Source organism: Thunnus albacares, chromosome 13, assembly GCF_914725855.1.
Source record: "Thunnus albacares chromosome 13, fThuAlb1.1, whole genome shotgun sequence".
Taxonomy (NCBI): Eukaryota; Metazoa; Chordata; class Actinopteri; order Scombriformes; family Scombridae; genus Thunnus; species Thunnus albacares.
The window spans coordinates 16,580,755-16,596,854 of NC_058118.1; the positions used below are offsets into that span (position 1 = coordinate 16,580,755).

General features: G+C 41.9%; 1 protein-coding gene across 1 annotated transcript in view; it reads right to left on the reverse strand.

Annotated features, from left to right (window-relative positions):
• Positions 1-15,851, reverse strand: part of caln2 (calneuron 2) — a 29,933-nt gene extending 14,082 nt beyond the window's left edge. Inside the window, exons 1-4 of the mRNA XM_044369596.1 lie at positions 15,076-15,851; positions 8,578-8,702; positions 2,589-2,732; positions 429-541 (exon numbers count right to left, since the gene is read on the reverse strand). Coding sequence (XP_044225531.1) covers positions 429-541; positions 2,589-2,732; positions 8,578-8,695 — 375 coding nt within the window. The 5' untranslated portion in view covers positions 8,696-8,702; positions 15,076-15,851. The remainder of the gene's footprint in view (positions 1-428; positions 542-2,588; positions 2,733-8,577; positions 8,703-15,075) is intronic.
• Positions 15,852-16,100: the final 249 nt, after the last annotated feature.

A 16,100-nucleotide genomic window follows, 5' to 3' on the forward strand; every position in this document is an offset into this window, starting at 1 on the left:
TGCAATCTTTATTATGGTAATACCTTCTGCATCACTGTGAATAATAAACACACCCGCACATCCAAAAACATACACAAACCCACATAAGGAAACACGCTTAATTCTCAGCAGGTCTCTTTTTCCTTTAAGGCTCAGAGTCGGAAAAAAAAAGTGTCTGTTTCTGCAAAAGAACAGAAGAGGCAGGTAGGGGGCCTGAAAGTGTGTGTGTTTGTGTGTGTTTTTACACTCATTGTGCGCCTGTTTAGAGTCTCTGCAGAAACTAGGGCTGTGCTTAAGGATGTAGACTTGCTCTCACTGCTGAAACACACAGTCAGAGGCAGCGTAAGTGAGAGGAGGCGTAATAGATGGAAATGATAAATGATCAAATGAGTTTGAGTGATGAGAAACACACTCTTTGCCAGCTGGGAGGAGACAACTTTGTTTCTCACCTGCCAGAAGATGTTGTCAATAGTGTTGCCCAGGAAGCCTTCTCTGTTGTCGGATGACAGCAGTTTGGGCCCCAGTATCGTCATAAACTCCTCGAAGTCCACCTGGCCGTCTCCTGCAGGCGTGTGCGCACACACACACACACACACACACACACACACACACACACACACACACACACACACACACACACACACACGACAGTCAGGGAGACAATAGAAAATCAGACACACAGACAGGGAGGCTGTCAAACCGGAGCTAAATAACACATTTTATGCAGAAGTTTATTTGTTTGCCAAAACAAAGAGAAGCACCCTGAGACAGATCAACAGATGGAAGCACCCTCATCCATGACAAACAGCCATGCATCATCAGAACTAATTCACTTTTCAAATAAAGTGTGTGCACCTGTGTGACTGCATGCCTGTGTGTGTGTGTATACATAAACAGTTATGGTATTGGTTTATTTTTTGTTTGTTTTTTTTGTGACAATTCAGCAAACATTTAAATTAAAGACACAACTTGCAAGTGTTTGCATTATGTATTCTACTGCTGCATGTTGTTAGAGATAGCAATCAACAGCCTGCGTCCCATAGAATTAATACTCACTGGACATCTTTACGACTGCATGTCTTATAAATTGAGTTACTGCAGAGCTATTATTCTATTTATTGCCAATATTGATAACACCACCAGTTTATAGCGCTGTCTAATGTTCTGTTTATTATTTGTTATAATAAGTAGCATATTAGAAGCATTAATAGTAGTCTCCACATGTCTCAGTGCTGTTGTGTTAGTAGGATAACACTTCTTCATCATCATCTTGTGGTTCGTAATTTCCGAGTAATTTCCAAGAAGTCCCCTAGAACGAATTATGTAATTAGGTACAAATGACAGAGAAAATAGAGGCAGCGCACTTGCAATAAATGAACTTCATTTGTCTAGTCTTTTAGTCAGGCAGGCCAGCTGAACATGCAAAAATGTGAAATTTGTCTACAGGCCAAATTTAACATGTACAGAGAATTAAGTTCTCAGTATTTACTTAACTGGAGCTGTTCTTCCAAGGAAATTAGTGCCAAATTGCATAATTCTTTCCAACAAGACTAGGGAATTACAGAACTGTAAAATGAAGTATTACCTTGTATAATTAGTATCATGAGCATCAGTTCTCTGGTCCAAAATCTGACTGCAGTTTCTCAAAAATGCAGTTTCGGATTAACCTTTCATATGTTATACAGTATATTAAGACCATTTTGTCTGAAACCTGAATGACAGGTAAAAAGATATTGCCAGAGATCAAGAGATCAAGATTTCTTAAGGAGGGATTTAATTGAATTTGATTTAATGACATAAAATGAATAATCTGAGAGGCTTGTGCTGGTTGTCTAAAACCTGATAATAATTGACAATAATTAACTAATTGTACCAGTGACTGCTTTCAGAGCTTTATTAGCGATTACACAGAGATAATAGAAGTCAGAGGTGGAGGATTTTTAGACAGATAGTGTCTCTCCTCAGAACAAATGGCAGCGCAGCTCTCAGGTGGTCAGACTACTCATGGAAGCGAAAGCAAAAAGCTTTTAGCTCTGACCTTTGATATTTACCAGGAGCTGTGGAATCAAGAGCAGCAGATAAGAACCAGTTGAAAGATTGACTAGCTTGTTTGTGATGCAGGGACTGCTTAGGAGTAATTGTAGTTCTCTGTGAAGCAGAGCTGGAGTTTAAGGTGCAGGAGCAAACGGGTTATCTCTGTATTGTCTCCAGGGGAATTTCTTTCTGACAATTGATCACCTGCTGCTCTTAAGGCAGTTTAGAGGGAATATTTTGAAGATAGCTTTAACTCACAATCCCATTTGGCCTCAATAAAGTGAAAGAGGTATTAAGTTCTGTGTTTTTGGCATCATTCAACAGTGTTTTTTTTATTCACATCACTTTAAAATTCATTTCTAAGAAATATTCATATGGCTTGCTTTGTTTGGATGGAAAATAACCTTCTTCAAGGTTGAACACGTCATATTTTAATACAGAAACAACATTACACATGCATTATGTGTGTCACACCTGTCCTTTGATGAAAAGATCTTTTTTTTTTTGTATTTTTGTGTGTTTGCAAGCTTGCTCTGTGCATGCACCCAAGTGTGTGTCCTTATGTAGTGCCTCACCATCCATGTCCAGTCTCTGCATGATGATGGCCAGCTCCACTTCACTGGGCATGTAACCCAGGGAGCGCATGGCCATTCCCAGCTCCTGTTTGGAGATGAAACCATTTCCATCACGATCCAAAACACGAAACGCCTCACGGATCTCTGCACAACAAAGACACATTGTATTACTGTACATTACTGATTTGATCCTGTTTTTCTTTCTTCTGGGGACATTAGACCAAAAAATTTTTTAAAAAAAACAACTTACACATTTTACTCTTATGGGTGATTATGGTCTTTTATATTATGGTTATTTTATATTTACAGAAATATTTCTATAGATAACCAATATATTATGTATTTTGTTAGCATTGGATCCTTTTTTCCTTGAGTGGAGGTAAATGTGATTTGTTTCATGTCTCTGCTGATGTGTGGGTTTCTGGTTAGTTCAGGACAAGGTTACCAGGTGTGGTGTAAGATGTGGAAATGTGTTTCATCTCCACTTTGTTTTTTAAATTAATTTTCCTCTCCTTGTTTTGTCTTAAAGGTTGAGAGCTCATCATAGAAGATGATCTGTTCATCTTGATTCTTTATTGCCATTACAAACCCCAAGGCCGGGACATAGTTGATTGAGGGACTTCTCTGGTCTGTCCTCTGTGTGTGTGTTTGTGTTCATATCTTATTCATCTACCTTTATCATAATTGAGATGCTGTGACTTATTCTGTGAAACATTTATAATATCATTGAAAGGTTTCTTTTCATTTTTATAGTGCAATATTTCTGCCTTGTAATCGTCTAGTCTGTAAAATGTGTTTGGGTTTTTTTTTTTTCAAATTGTCTCCTCAACATTCTTTGCATTTGATCTTTGTTTTTCTTCAGTGTCTGTTATCATTCTTTTGTCTATATTGTTACACTGCTTGTTACATTATAAATTTTAACTGTCCTTGTTTGTTCGGTCATTTGTTCAAAACTTAAAATGATCTATGTTTACGTTTTCCAAAGAAGGACCTGCTCATGTGAATAATGACGGTTGTCTCCTAGGAGCAAAGGCAGAAGGAGCGTGATGTTGTTATAGCACCGCAAAACCTCTTAGTGAGGAGGTCGGGCTGGATGATTGGGTCATCAAACTGTGTGACATTGATATGGGAGAAAGCTGTTTGCATCTCCTATCAACAGTCAGCGCTGGTTTCTTTTAACTACAATCATTCCCTAACCTCAAACAAGTACTTTTTGTGCCTATACCTAACCAAGCCTTAAAAGTACCCTGTGGAGTTTTAAACCACTAGTAGCGCAATGGAGCTGTTTTTACGAGTGGGTCTACATTTTGTTTGTATAATTGCTGGTTTCAGGCTATTCCACTGATCGACAGTTGGTGGCGGTAATGCACAAAGAAGTGTCACAATGCACCTACAAGGGTAGCGAAGAAGAACACTGCAAACTAACAAATGTAGACGTAAACAATGCATGATTTAAAATATTCATAAGAATTGGCTTTGCAAATGTTTTATCAGGAGGCAACTGTACTCAACATGTTTGGATACATACAATGTGGTTTAGTAAGAAAAACTGAATGTAAACTTTTGTTCACAAGAAAGCTCCACAAGGCATCTTTAAATGAATAATTAACCTATAGTGAATATTTTTAACATTAACGATGGATCATATGACTGCTTGTATGTAAAAGGGGTTGATTGTAGTGATTTTCATGCAAAAAATTATCAAGGAATTATCTATGTAGCTTTATAGCAACTCTCATTGCTTTGGTTTTAAAGCCCGCAACTGTTTTGTTTCATTCCCACCATTCTCATAGCATAATTATTGGCAAACAGGTGTTTTCAGTGAAAAAGCTTTACAAAACCAACTCTACACTACTTGTCCGGGACCAAAAAGCAAACAGAAAAAGTTAGTGACAAGCTGGTAAACATAGTGGAGCATTTAGCAGCTAAAGAGACAGATATTTCTCTTAGGAGTTGGTAGAGACCAAAAGCAGAGCTGAAAGGAGAGTAAATATTGGAGTTACATCAGCGAGGTGGCCAGAAATACAGCTCCAAATTAAGTTGGTCCATGTCTGGTCAGGCAACTTTTTGCAAACTAGTTTGCCCTATCAATTTATCAATAATAATTTGCCAGTGCTGTGTTCACAGCTTTGTTTCTGCTGCCCAAAGTGGCCAAAATCAGTTATTGCAGGGTTAACCAGTGGTGGCAGATCAGAAATGTTCATATGACTCATGTCTTGCAAAGGTCATTTGTAACAGTTCTGCAGGGAATTATCAAACAGTGACATCCTGACAATCAGTGCGGTGGATGAGAAAATGCTCATATGGGTTAATTTCGAGGGCAATGACACACTATCTACGTTGTCATTTAGGTTGGAGGACTTTTGATTTGAACACATTGTAGCTTTAAAAATAGAGACTTAGGCCTACACAATATTAAATGGGTGTGTGTGTGTGTGTGTGTGTGTCTGTGTGTGTGTGTGTGTTCAGTCTCATAGAAAGCATGTAACTGTGAGCCATCAGATTGTGTCAGTGAGATGGACTGACCCATGCGAGGAAATAAATGAGTAACAGATTTTAGCAGGTCGGTAGATGGTATTTAAAGAAGCTTCCCTGGCGCTAATAACAGGTTTTCCCATTAACGGGAAGTGCTGCAGCCTTTCTCTCAGACAAATCAAGGTGAGGCTGATCTCCTGCTCTGCCTCTCTCTCCCTCCCTCCCTCCCTTCCTCACTCCCTCCCTCACTCACTCTCCTTGTCTCTCTTACATCTTTATATACTTATTGTATTTTACAATCCCAGAGGGGCCAGTCCCAATCCCTCCACACAAACACAATCACCACTAGCATCGCCAAGAGAATTTCCGGCCCTCTTCTCCCGCATAAAAGGCTTCCTTCTAACTTGAGATTGTAAGTGAACGTGCAGCAGAATTACTTAAACCTCTGAGGACCTTCTTACAAAATACCCTGGTCAATCTGTGGTTAATTACCTGTCAATCAGTTGGTATCATGTGAGTGGAAGTGGAAGGGGGGAGGCGGCGCTTTGGGCTGGGGTGGAGGTGGTCGAATTTATCGACATGATAAAGACCACAGAGACAAGACAGACTTTCTGGTCTTTATTCAACATCTTTTCACAGAGGAGCACTCAATTTTTCTGTGGGTCTTTACACTTTGCGGGTGGGCGAGGGTGTCATTTCAGCTGGCGTTCAGCATTTGTGCAAATCTTTACAGGAGAAACACAATCGAAAAGAGTAATAGCCTGCTGCACGATGGAATTTAAATCACGATTTCCCTGAGACTAATCCTTTTCCTAACTGAAACAATGAATTTTACATGAAGTTCATCTCTCTCTGTCTCTCTCAGTCTGTGTGTCATTAATATTCTCGTCCTGACATGCTGCTCCTTCCTTCCTCTGTGTAATAAGTCCGTCTCAGATCTGTCTCCTATGCCTGTCTTTGCTCTGTCAGTTGCAAGAGAGCCGAAGTTCAGTCGCAGCCCCCATCTAAGCCTGTAAATATCCCCTACGGCTGATAACTAGACTCAAGCACCATGCCACTGCCTCCCTTTCTCTCTCTCACTAAATAAAGTGAGAATCGGAGGCAAGGGATTGGGAATGCGGTTGACTGTGCAGCCTCCCAAAACAAAGTGAGATGTATTTGTATGCAGCTCAACAGTGAAGAGTACATTTTCAATAGGGTACGAATGAGCTGGTCTCTGATGTATTACTGTGCAATGCCTGGTGTGTGTGTGTGTGTGTTTGTGTGTCTGAGCATGCAGCCCTGCCTGTCTGCCTGCCTGCCTGTGCGTGGCTGTGTATTACGAAGTCAACCCCCCAGGACTGTACATGTTCTCACTGTGATTGATGAAATGCTTCAAAACCAGAGAAAAGGACAGCGGCGATCCAACACAGGGGTGATTAACTAGCCTTCTATCGGCGCTAACAGATGATCCTAGAAGAACCTTCGGCATCTCTCTGAAGTGGGATTAGGAGTTTTCAAATGCTGGCAGCAAATACCACGGATATTTTGTCCACATCAAACAATCCCATTGGTTTCTGTGGCTCTGTGGCTGACAGGGCCTAGATAATGCCTCATCATAATGTATGGTGTCTTACAGTCCAAATTCAATTTATATAATAGCCCTACATAGGTCCAAACTACTTTACCCTTCTCGCTGCCCTTGACAAACAAAACACAGAAGCCAAACAGGCTGATGATTATAATGAGACGGTGCAGTCGCTGTACCAGCTCCGCTTTCCTAAAGCAACTGTTTCAGTGAACTGGGTTGAGTCGAGTTGCGCATGAGGGACACTGGATTAAAAGATTTATGCTACAAAGTACTTCATACCAAAGCTCATTCGAGCAAACTGGAATGGGCCATATGTATAAACACAAACAAATGGTCTCAGTCAGAAACACACTTTTACAGTCTCGGTTTTAACTCAGTGACCAGATTAGCTGTTTATTCCTCACCGAAGCAACCCATGTCAGAAATATATGCACTTATTGACTTTGTTTTGTATGGACGGTCAATTAGCACATATGAGGTTATGTCATAGGATAGCCTCAAACAGGACCCAACATACAGTATGCATTAGGCTGCAGTCGGTCCCAAAAACAGGCGCTAACTGGGCTTGAAAATAGCTACAAACAGACAGCTTGAAAATAAAACTTCTCTGTGTCAATTTATGAGAACTTAAAGGAAAACTGGGGTTTATTGGAACTCATTGGAACTGAGGCAAATGCTGAGATCAGGGAAATATACTGTAAATATGTCCAATGGGGCAACAAACAGGAGTGGTGAGATGATAATACAGGAAAAGATGCTGGCAATTTTGCTAAATAAACTACCACTTTATTTGAAGGTAAACCTGGAAGCAAGCACCCTCATAATGAAGCTAATAATCCCTTGTGGCACAGGGAAAATATGAGTGCACACAACAATAACAAGAATGATAAGTCAAAGTCAAACAAGGAAGTCAATCTGTAAACTGTGATGGATGTTTACAACTGATATCAGCTTAAAATTTTACCATTCACCTTTGTTTTCTCTTAAAAATAAATTTGACTAACTTAGGGTTTGTTTACAACCTGTGTGACTGTCTGAACACTGCTTGCTGCCCCAGATTTTAACTGATGTTGCCACGTTCCAAGATCTTAGCACTTGATTCAGTGAGTACAATGTCATATCCAAAAGTGCCAATGGCCAGATCTACAAAAGTAAAACCCAAGTTGAAATAAACCTTTGTCTTCCTTTAATTATAAGGGTGTTGTATCAGAAAGAAATCACATGGGTTATTTTTTAATCTATCAAATTTAGAAGACTGTAGTTTAACCAAAAACCTTTCAGGCCATGTAAGATAAATGTAAAATAACATACTTGTGTTTAACAAAGGCTACATTAACTATAGTGATGTTTTAGTTTTATTGTAGTTTAAATTGTCAATGAAACAGGCCTTTGTGAGCACCGGTGCCATCAATTCTCATCAAGAAAATGAAAATTTGAATGAGGATCCCAATATCAGTAGATCCTAATTCTAGTCTAGTCATATCCATACATATATACATATACATATATAGAGAAACGCAGTGTGTACATATATATATATATATATGTGTGTGTGTGTGTGTGTGTGTGTGTGTGTATATATATGTGTATATATATATATATATATATATATACATACACACACATACACACACACACACACATATATATATATATATATATATATACACACACATATATATATATATATATATATATATATACATATACACTGCATTTCTCTCAGACACTGCTTCATTTTGAATCCTGTGACTGATTTTATTTCCTAAGCACCATAATTCGAAACCAATGCATCAAGTCAAGCGCTGACAAAATGGCTAAATGGAAAAACTTTTCCCTGGGAGAATTGAAGCGTTGTAACTGCATTGTTCCAGTAGTGAAACATTAATTGCTAGTACCTCACACTCTACTCCACATCCCTGCTCTCTCAGTCAGCACACTCACCTCCCAGCTCCTCTGTGGAGATACTGGTAAGCTGGAAGGCTTCACTGCCCTCCGTCAGGGAGCTGCTCAGGTAGTTGTCTGGATAGAGCAGGCCCGCTCGTACATGGTGGAATGGCATCTTCTCCCTGCAGAGCACACACACACACACACACACAGAGTCTAAATAAACATGTGCATGTGTGTATGTGAAAATGAGAAAGCTAGAGGTGTCTCAGTGCGTGCATGTGTATTGAAACTCTGGCAGGAGCCCTTTTTAGAAACACAAGCTCTAGTGCAGGGAACATTGTTCCTTCCACTCTGCTAATGCTTGTTTCTGGGAGAAACTGCTGTCTCCTTGTGGCAGAATCACTGTGACAAATTATGTAATCACATTATAATTCAATGGAACCAAAAAAATACATTCCACTCTTATTGTTCTGATAAATACCATCAGAGTACAATCAGGAACATGGTAGTATCAAACAATCATTCTCTTTCTCTCTTTCCCCTGCTCTCTCTTTGTTTGGTCTCCTTGGTCCACAGAGGAAAAGCACTAAAGTCTTGTCACTCGCTATCGCTCCTTCTAACCCCCCCCCTGTCAGATCTACTGACTTTCTGTCCCACCAGACAATCCCCAGTGCCACCAAACACCTCACCAAGAGACCTCAGGGCTTGACAGGTCATCAATCAGCGACGGCCCTTGCTGTCGTATGATCAGAGCGATTTACTACTTTGATTCATGAGAGACACTCTTCCGAGGGTTTTCCCGCTGTAATATTTTGACACTTTGGCAATATGCTTCATGTAATATTCCTGCCAATAGTAAGTGTTGAACTGAATGAACTGTGTCAAGGTTATGAAGAGAAAAAAGAAAGATAGAAAGGGAGGAAGAGATAGCGATCCCGAGAGTGTGTTTCGTGAGCGGGCCGCTGCTGACAGGAGAGATAGAGATAAGCAGGGATGTCTTTGTCACAGGAAACATGGTCAAAGTATAAACAACCACTCTCCTCTCCTCTCCTCTCCTCTCCCCTCCTCTCCTCTCCTCTCCTCTCCTCTCCTCTCCTCTCCTCTCCTCTCCTCTCCCCTCCTCTCCTCTCCTCTCCTCTTTGTTATTTGAGGCTTAAATCCATTGTGGAGCTTGGAATCAAAGCCAAGGAAGGAAAAAAGACACTGATTGAGTGCAGAAACAAAGATAGCGTAAAAGGTTACACGTGGGATAGGTGCAAGTCTGCTCTGGTGATCTGTAGAGGACACCAGGTGTGAAGATGGCTGTGTGTACGTGTGCATGAGACAGAGATAGACAGCAAACACTGTGTGTGCAGAGAGGTGCGTGTGTGTACGTGTGTTCATAGTTTGAGAGCTCTGAGGAAATGTATTCTTCGGTCCATCTGCTCCTGGTTCTACTCTTGTCCCACCTGCGCATTAAAGGTACTCAGGTCACCACGGCAACATGTATCTGTTCTGCAGACATGAGTTTCAGCCAACAAGGATACAAACTATGACGTCTCTCTCTCTCTGCTTTCTGCTTGAGGTTGGTTTGGCTTCCTGGCTCAGGAGCCGATGGGAAGTGTTGGAGAGGGTGTCAAGAAACTACCTGCACCTGGGTAGTTTAGACCTCAGGCTTCCTTGTCAACATCTTTGTCTTCTCTTCCTCCCAGGCCTCCACCAGCCAGATTAGGGTTTAAGATTTAGGGTCAGGGTTTTCTGTTTTGTTTGCACACATCATACACATTTCACTCATCCACACACTGTATTCATTACTGACCTAGCTGACTACCATTATTATATTTTCTCTTAAGTTGACAATAAATGTCATTTAAGGCTTAACTCATGTGTGATTCTCTTTTTTGTCGCTGACTCTGAGCCAATTCGTGACAAATGAGGGCTCGTCCAAACTTTTTAGTAAGGTTAAAGCCTAACCTGAGTGTGACAAATGAGGGATTTTTCTTTGGTAAACTTAATCCTTTGTAAATTTGAGTCAAATTGGCTTTTTGTAGGATTATTTGTTGGCCTGTCTTGGGTATGTTGTGGTATCCACATGGCATTTTTGTAGGCCTTAGTAGCATGCCTTTTATTGTAAGTGTGGAGTCGTTTCACATATGACATTGTATATTATATTCTTCCCTGAATTCAGGTTTTGGGGTAAGCATTGTTTGTTTGGTGGGGTTGGGAGTAGAGGAGTAGCACTTGTCCCCTGTTTTGGTTTAATTTACTTTGGCTGTTTTGGTTGAGGTACTCTAAATCAGGTAAGTGTTGGGCCATTTGAATTACAATGTTTTGGTTGGGGTAGCCATTTCTGTTGACCCATTAATGCCCTGTTAGGTTTGGATGGCTTTTTCCAAATAGGGTATTGGTCATGTAAACATTTAGTGTGGCTGCAAACATCGGTAGAGCAGTTGTCTCGGGAGCACGTCCCTAGATGCAGAGGGGTCGCTGGTTTTCCAATTGCTTTTCTGCCCCAGCAGTTTGCAGTGCATAAGAACCCCCCCACAAGTAGTAGCACAAAGACTAGGGTTGAGTTAAGTTAAATAGTTTTTGTGGCAGACAGATAGTGTAGCGGAGAGTCTAGATTTGATGGTGACTTATGGTGCCAGCACTGGTCTTTAAAGTGATTTGGGGGAGTTTGCATTTGCCGCCCATAGGGGACACTCACACGCCAGGGTCTCATTCTTGGATTAGTGTCTAATTATTGTCTGCCTTTGCCAGCAAAGTACAGAATAAACTCTCTTAATTGTAATATTTGTGTCCAATGTATCATTTAATATCAATGACATCTTACCACATACATTTTAAGATTTAAACAGATTTGAAATTTAATTAAATGAATAAATACAACCATCACTGAGAAGATTGGCAGTGTCCCCACTGCGTTTTACCTTGAATAGCTTCAGGTTTGTTTTACAACACAGAATGACAGTATAGTCATTTTTCTTCAGTTTTTCTCAATCGAAGATGAAGTGATTGAAATGTTGACTGAAAAATTGTCATGTCAGACATACATATCCCAAAATGAAGGGCAAAAACACTTGCCAGAAGAAACAAAGACATCTTTTGTCACAGGAGGTAACATGGTTTATACAAAATGTTTAATTACCAATATCAACGATTGAGAGAGATGGAAGTGACAAACTGTCTCAACCTTGATCTCTTTTTTTTTTTTTAAAGATAACTACATCCTGGCATCACATTTCACCTGACAACATTTATTTTTAATGATGAACGATTAGGCTTTCAGGTGTGCATGTACATGTGCATATACTTAAGTTACTTGTGATACTGGCTTCTAAGTTCATGTGTTATGATATATGTGCAGATACTGTGGATATTTAAGCATGTATATCTTTTTGCATTTATGCATTTACAGCATGATGCATGCAGTTTCTCGATATGTACTATTGATTTGTTGTGCATTTATTTATTAGTGAATGTGTTCAAGTGAGTAAATAAATAAGAATTCATGCATGCACATTTGCATACACATAAAAGGTTTATTTTTGGGTGCATTTCCACAGAAGCTGTAAATGAACAACTCCATTGCATATTTAGATTTCTGCGGGTACATCAGTGCATGCATGTCTGTGTATGTATTACTGTAAGACAAGTTTGTGTGTGTGTACCTGTTGGGAAGATGCATGCAAATGAGGTGTACCATAATTATTTTCTCCTCTTTGGGTGGGGTTGATGAGATTGTCGTGGAGGTGGGGGCAGTGAGCAGAGGAGAATGATTTATGATGCATACAGTTTGATCTGTATTGATCAGCTGTGCATTTACAAGTGAATATATTCACGGGGAAAAGAAATAGGGAAGATGAACAACAACAATGATGAACATTTAATGACTGTTAATAAACTACAGCAGCAGGCTGAGATCCTTAAATTCTTCAACTCCCCAAATTAAACAGGACCCAGCAATTATTTAATCAGTAGACAAATTAATAAGACATATGATATGAAATTAATATGAGAATGTATTTTAATAGTCCATCTGCTCTCAATTGTTCCGCTGGCAAAAACACCCACTCACTCATGGCAAAACCAGCAGACAGGCATACACATACATCAAACTCTTTCCTCTCTCTCGCTATCACTCACTTCCTATTTTCCTTCCATATATTTTTGGATTGTGATTTTTCTTCTTGTGAAAACACAGACTGTTGTCACAGAGACGGACATGAGAGCTGACAAGGACAAGCTTTGCTGAAAACCTCCATCTGATAAGCCTCATTGACTGGCTCAGTGCAGGAAGAGGAGTGGCAAAAAGACAAAAACACAGACAGGCAGACAGGTGAGATGGGGGGTGGGATGAAAGGAGCAAATGAAAGTGGGCTGAATGGCAGTGTTTGAACTGTGGGGTCATCTGCACTCTAGGGAGCCCGAGTTTCAAGTCTGAAGTGAAGTGATCAGAACGGATTTGAGCCTGAACGAAAGAAGAGGATGAGATGAGGGGAAAGAGGGAGCGAAAGAGATTTAGCCAAAAGCTGGGAAAGGGGAGAAAGGAGAATCATGTTTTTTTCCTCACCTCCCGCGGTCCCCATGGAGAGAAATGCATTAGCAGAATGGCAGGAAAGAGCTGAGGGGTCACAACAGTGTTTTTTTCTCCAACAGCACACGCATAACTTTGCCATCACAAGCCAGAGTAGACAACAGTATTAACAGAATCAAGCCTTATCCGCCAAATCAAAGAAAACAGGTTGTTACTACTCTCACAGCCGCCAATTTACCATCAAAACATGTACAACTGTGTGATTTAACGCCATCCAAGGATTCTCTGATGTGTCTGAGATCTGTTAGATGGCCAGGTGGACTTCAAAATACGTCAACAAATTATTCTCTTTTTACTTCAAGCCACTAAAGCGTCAGTTAGCTCTCCATGTCTTCTCTTGTTTTGGAGATAAGGCCCCTGCCGCCTGCCAAAAATAATGAGGGACCACAGTTAATCAGCTGAAGCAGCAGTGCTGGATAAAGGTAAACTGCAACTCTGCGATTTGTCATCTCTTAGTTGCTGTAAACCACAAAGCCAAACAGAATAGACAGGAGACAATTTTTACGCATCAAAGAAGGACATGTGTCACCTCAACAGGCAACCAACAATGAAATGGCTTTTTATTAGATTTATAGCTAAACCAATAATGGAAATGAATAATGGAAATGAAATAACTTGCTGTGTTCGCTTTCCTGTCTCTGCTCAATGTCACATTGTCAGTGTCCTACTGAAGTCACCTTGGGCAAAGATAGGCAGCCACCACACAGCTGTGATCTCTGCTGTCTCTTTCTTACCCATCAAGGCTGCACTCTAAAAACATTTCCTCAACAGAGGCGCTGGATGGGCTGTGCATCTTGTCCCCTACAGCCACCTCTGCCGGAGGTCAACCTGGGTCATCCAACACGCTCTATCCGGCCCCACCATCAGCTCCAATTGTAATAGCTCTGGTGGTTCACCATCAGCCCCTGCAGAGCAGACGTGGACGTGTGCGTCCTCGATCTTCTGTCAGGTGGTCTGAAACGACGCTTGTTGGATGTTAAAAGAGTCCCAGCCGACGGGAAAAGAGTTGGACACCCGTAATGGTCTGCCACGCTGAGCGCATCTGCAGCGGAGGGAGCGCAGCTGGACTCACACCGCCTGCTGCTCCGAGCTGCTGCTACATGTCACCCTCATTGCACCGAGAATGGGGTGTCCGAGGATTTAAAAAAAAAAAAAAAAAAAAAAACAGATACTCATGCGCGCTACTCCCCAAAAATGCTCGCACCCACCTTCCATCACGTCTATAACACCCTCTATCCGTCACCATCCACAGGCGGGTCTCCCCCGGGATATCAGATGATGAATGTGAGTGAAGCAGGTGACAGATTTGGCCATCACGCTTTATGGCCGTGGAGTTTTAGAGCATCTGGCAATGAGAATGAATACAATTGGGCTTTAGACTGCAGCCAGTCCCCATTTATCAGAACCAATATGTGAGCTGCTACAGGCTGAGTGAACAGAAGAGCGGTTGATAAAGCCACAAAGCATGATGTGTGATGGAGTGCTTTACATCCTGCTGCGTATTGAGACAATTATACTGTAATTACACTTATGGCGTGTGTGTGATGGACCTATAATCACCTAATCACACCGATCAAGCCCACACAGCGCGCACTGACGCGCGCGTCGCACACAAGCAGCTGGAAAGAGATTTTCAGGAGCAGTTGAAATAGTCGGATACTAAATGCAAATAGGCACAGACATCATTGTGCTGTCAGGTTGTCAGCCATTAAAACAGCACAGCTCATCTTGACTGTCAACACATAGCCTACTGTACATGTAGGTCTGTTTTTTTTTTTTCTTTTTTGCTTTACACGCGCGCACACGCTCACGCACAACAAGCACGCCTCCCCATATTTACAACAGGTGCAGTCGCCTGCGCGGCTCTGCGGCCATCAGCGGGACCGACGCATGGGCGGTCGGTCGTGGTAATCACCTTTATCACCTTTAACACAGAGGTGTCACACTAATTAGCAGTCGGGGTATAGCCTACCTACCTGTGAAACGACTGGTCCCCCGGTGTGAGATTCACCCCGCTCGGCTAAAACACCGTTGGCGGAGATGCTGAGGGTGTTTTTGTGAATTGCCAAGATGTGTTTAGCCTGTTTGCATCCGTCCTGTGCTCTTGAGGAGTCCGTCCGACAGCCAAAGATGGACTCATTCAGTCTGTGTGTTAGATCTGCCCTGGGGATTCACCAGTGTGTCATGTGCTCCACACTTTTTGGATAGTTATTAAAAAATATCAACTGGTTAGGTGAGGAGGAGGAGGATGATGATGGTGGTGGTGGTGGTGGAGGAGGAGGAGAAAGATTTTGTCCGTTTCAGCTGAAGCCCAGACCCACATGAATGGCCTCCCATTCGTCTTCTACATCTCACTTCTCATCGCCATATCTTGAGAATTTGGGGTGTTGTTGGGATGAAGCAGTTGGTAGGTAGAGTGCCAAATCTTCGTCCTATCAGCTCGCCCAGACGGACGCCACCCAGCCGCCCACGGGTCTGGAAACCGGTGGTGCTGCTGTTTGCCGGTCGCCTCTTGTAAAATGATAAATCTTGATCTAAATTCAATCTACTTTGTCGAATCAATACCGCGGAGCAGAGAGGGTGATGCCCGGTTAAAGCTTTGAGCGCAGATCGGTCAAACAGCGGAGGGATGGGAAGGGATCTCCCGACGCTCCCGGTGCATTTATCTCGGCTACTCCCGGTGACACAGTTAACCCATTTATCGGTCCAGTCCGGTAAGGGAGGGGCCACATGGGGGCCACGGCAGCAGAGGTGCGACTGTGTGTATAGGTGAGCGGGAAATATGCGACGCTGTGGCGCTCAGTCGGAGCTACACTCCACGCAGGTGTGTGTGTTTGTGTCTGTCTGCGTGTGTGTGTGTGTGTGTGTGTGTGTGTGTGTGTGTGTGTGTGTGTGTGTGTGTGAGAGAGAGAGAGAGAGAGAGAGAGAGAGAGAGAGAGAGGCAGGAAAGGCGTGAGGTCCGAGCAATTAAGGTTTCATTGGATCAGCGCAGCAACAACCT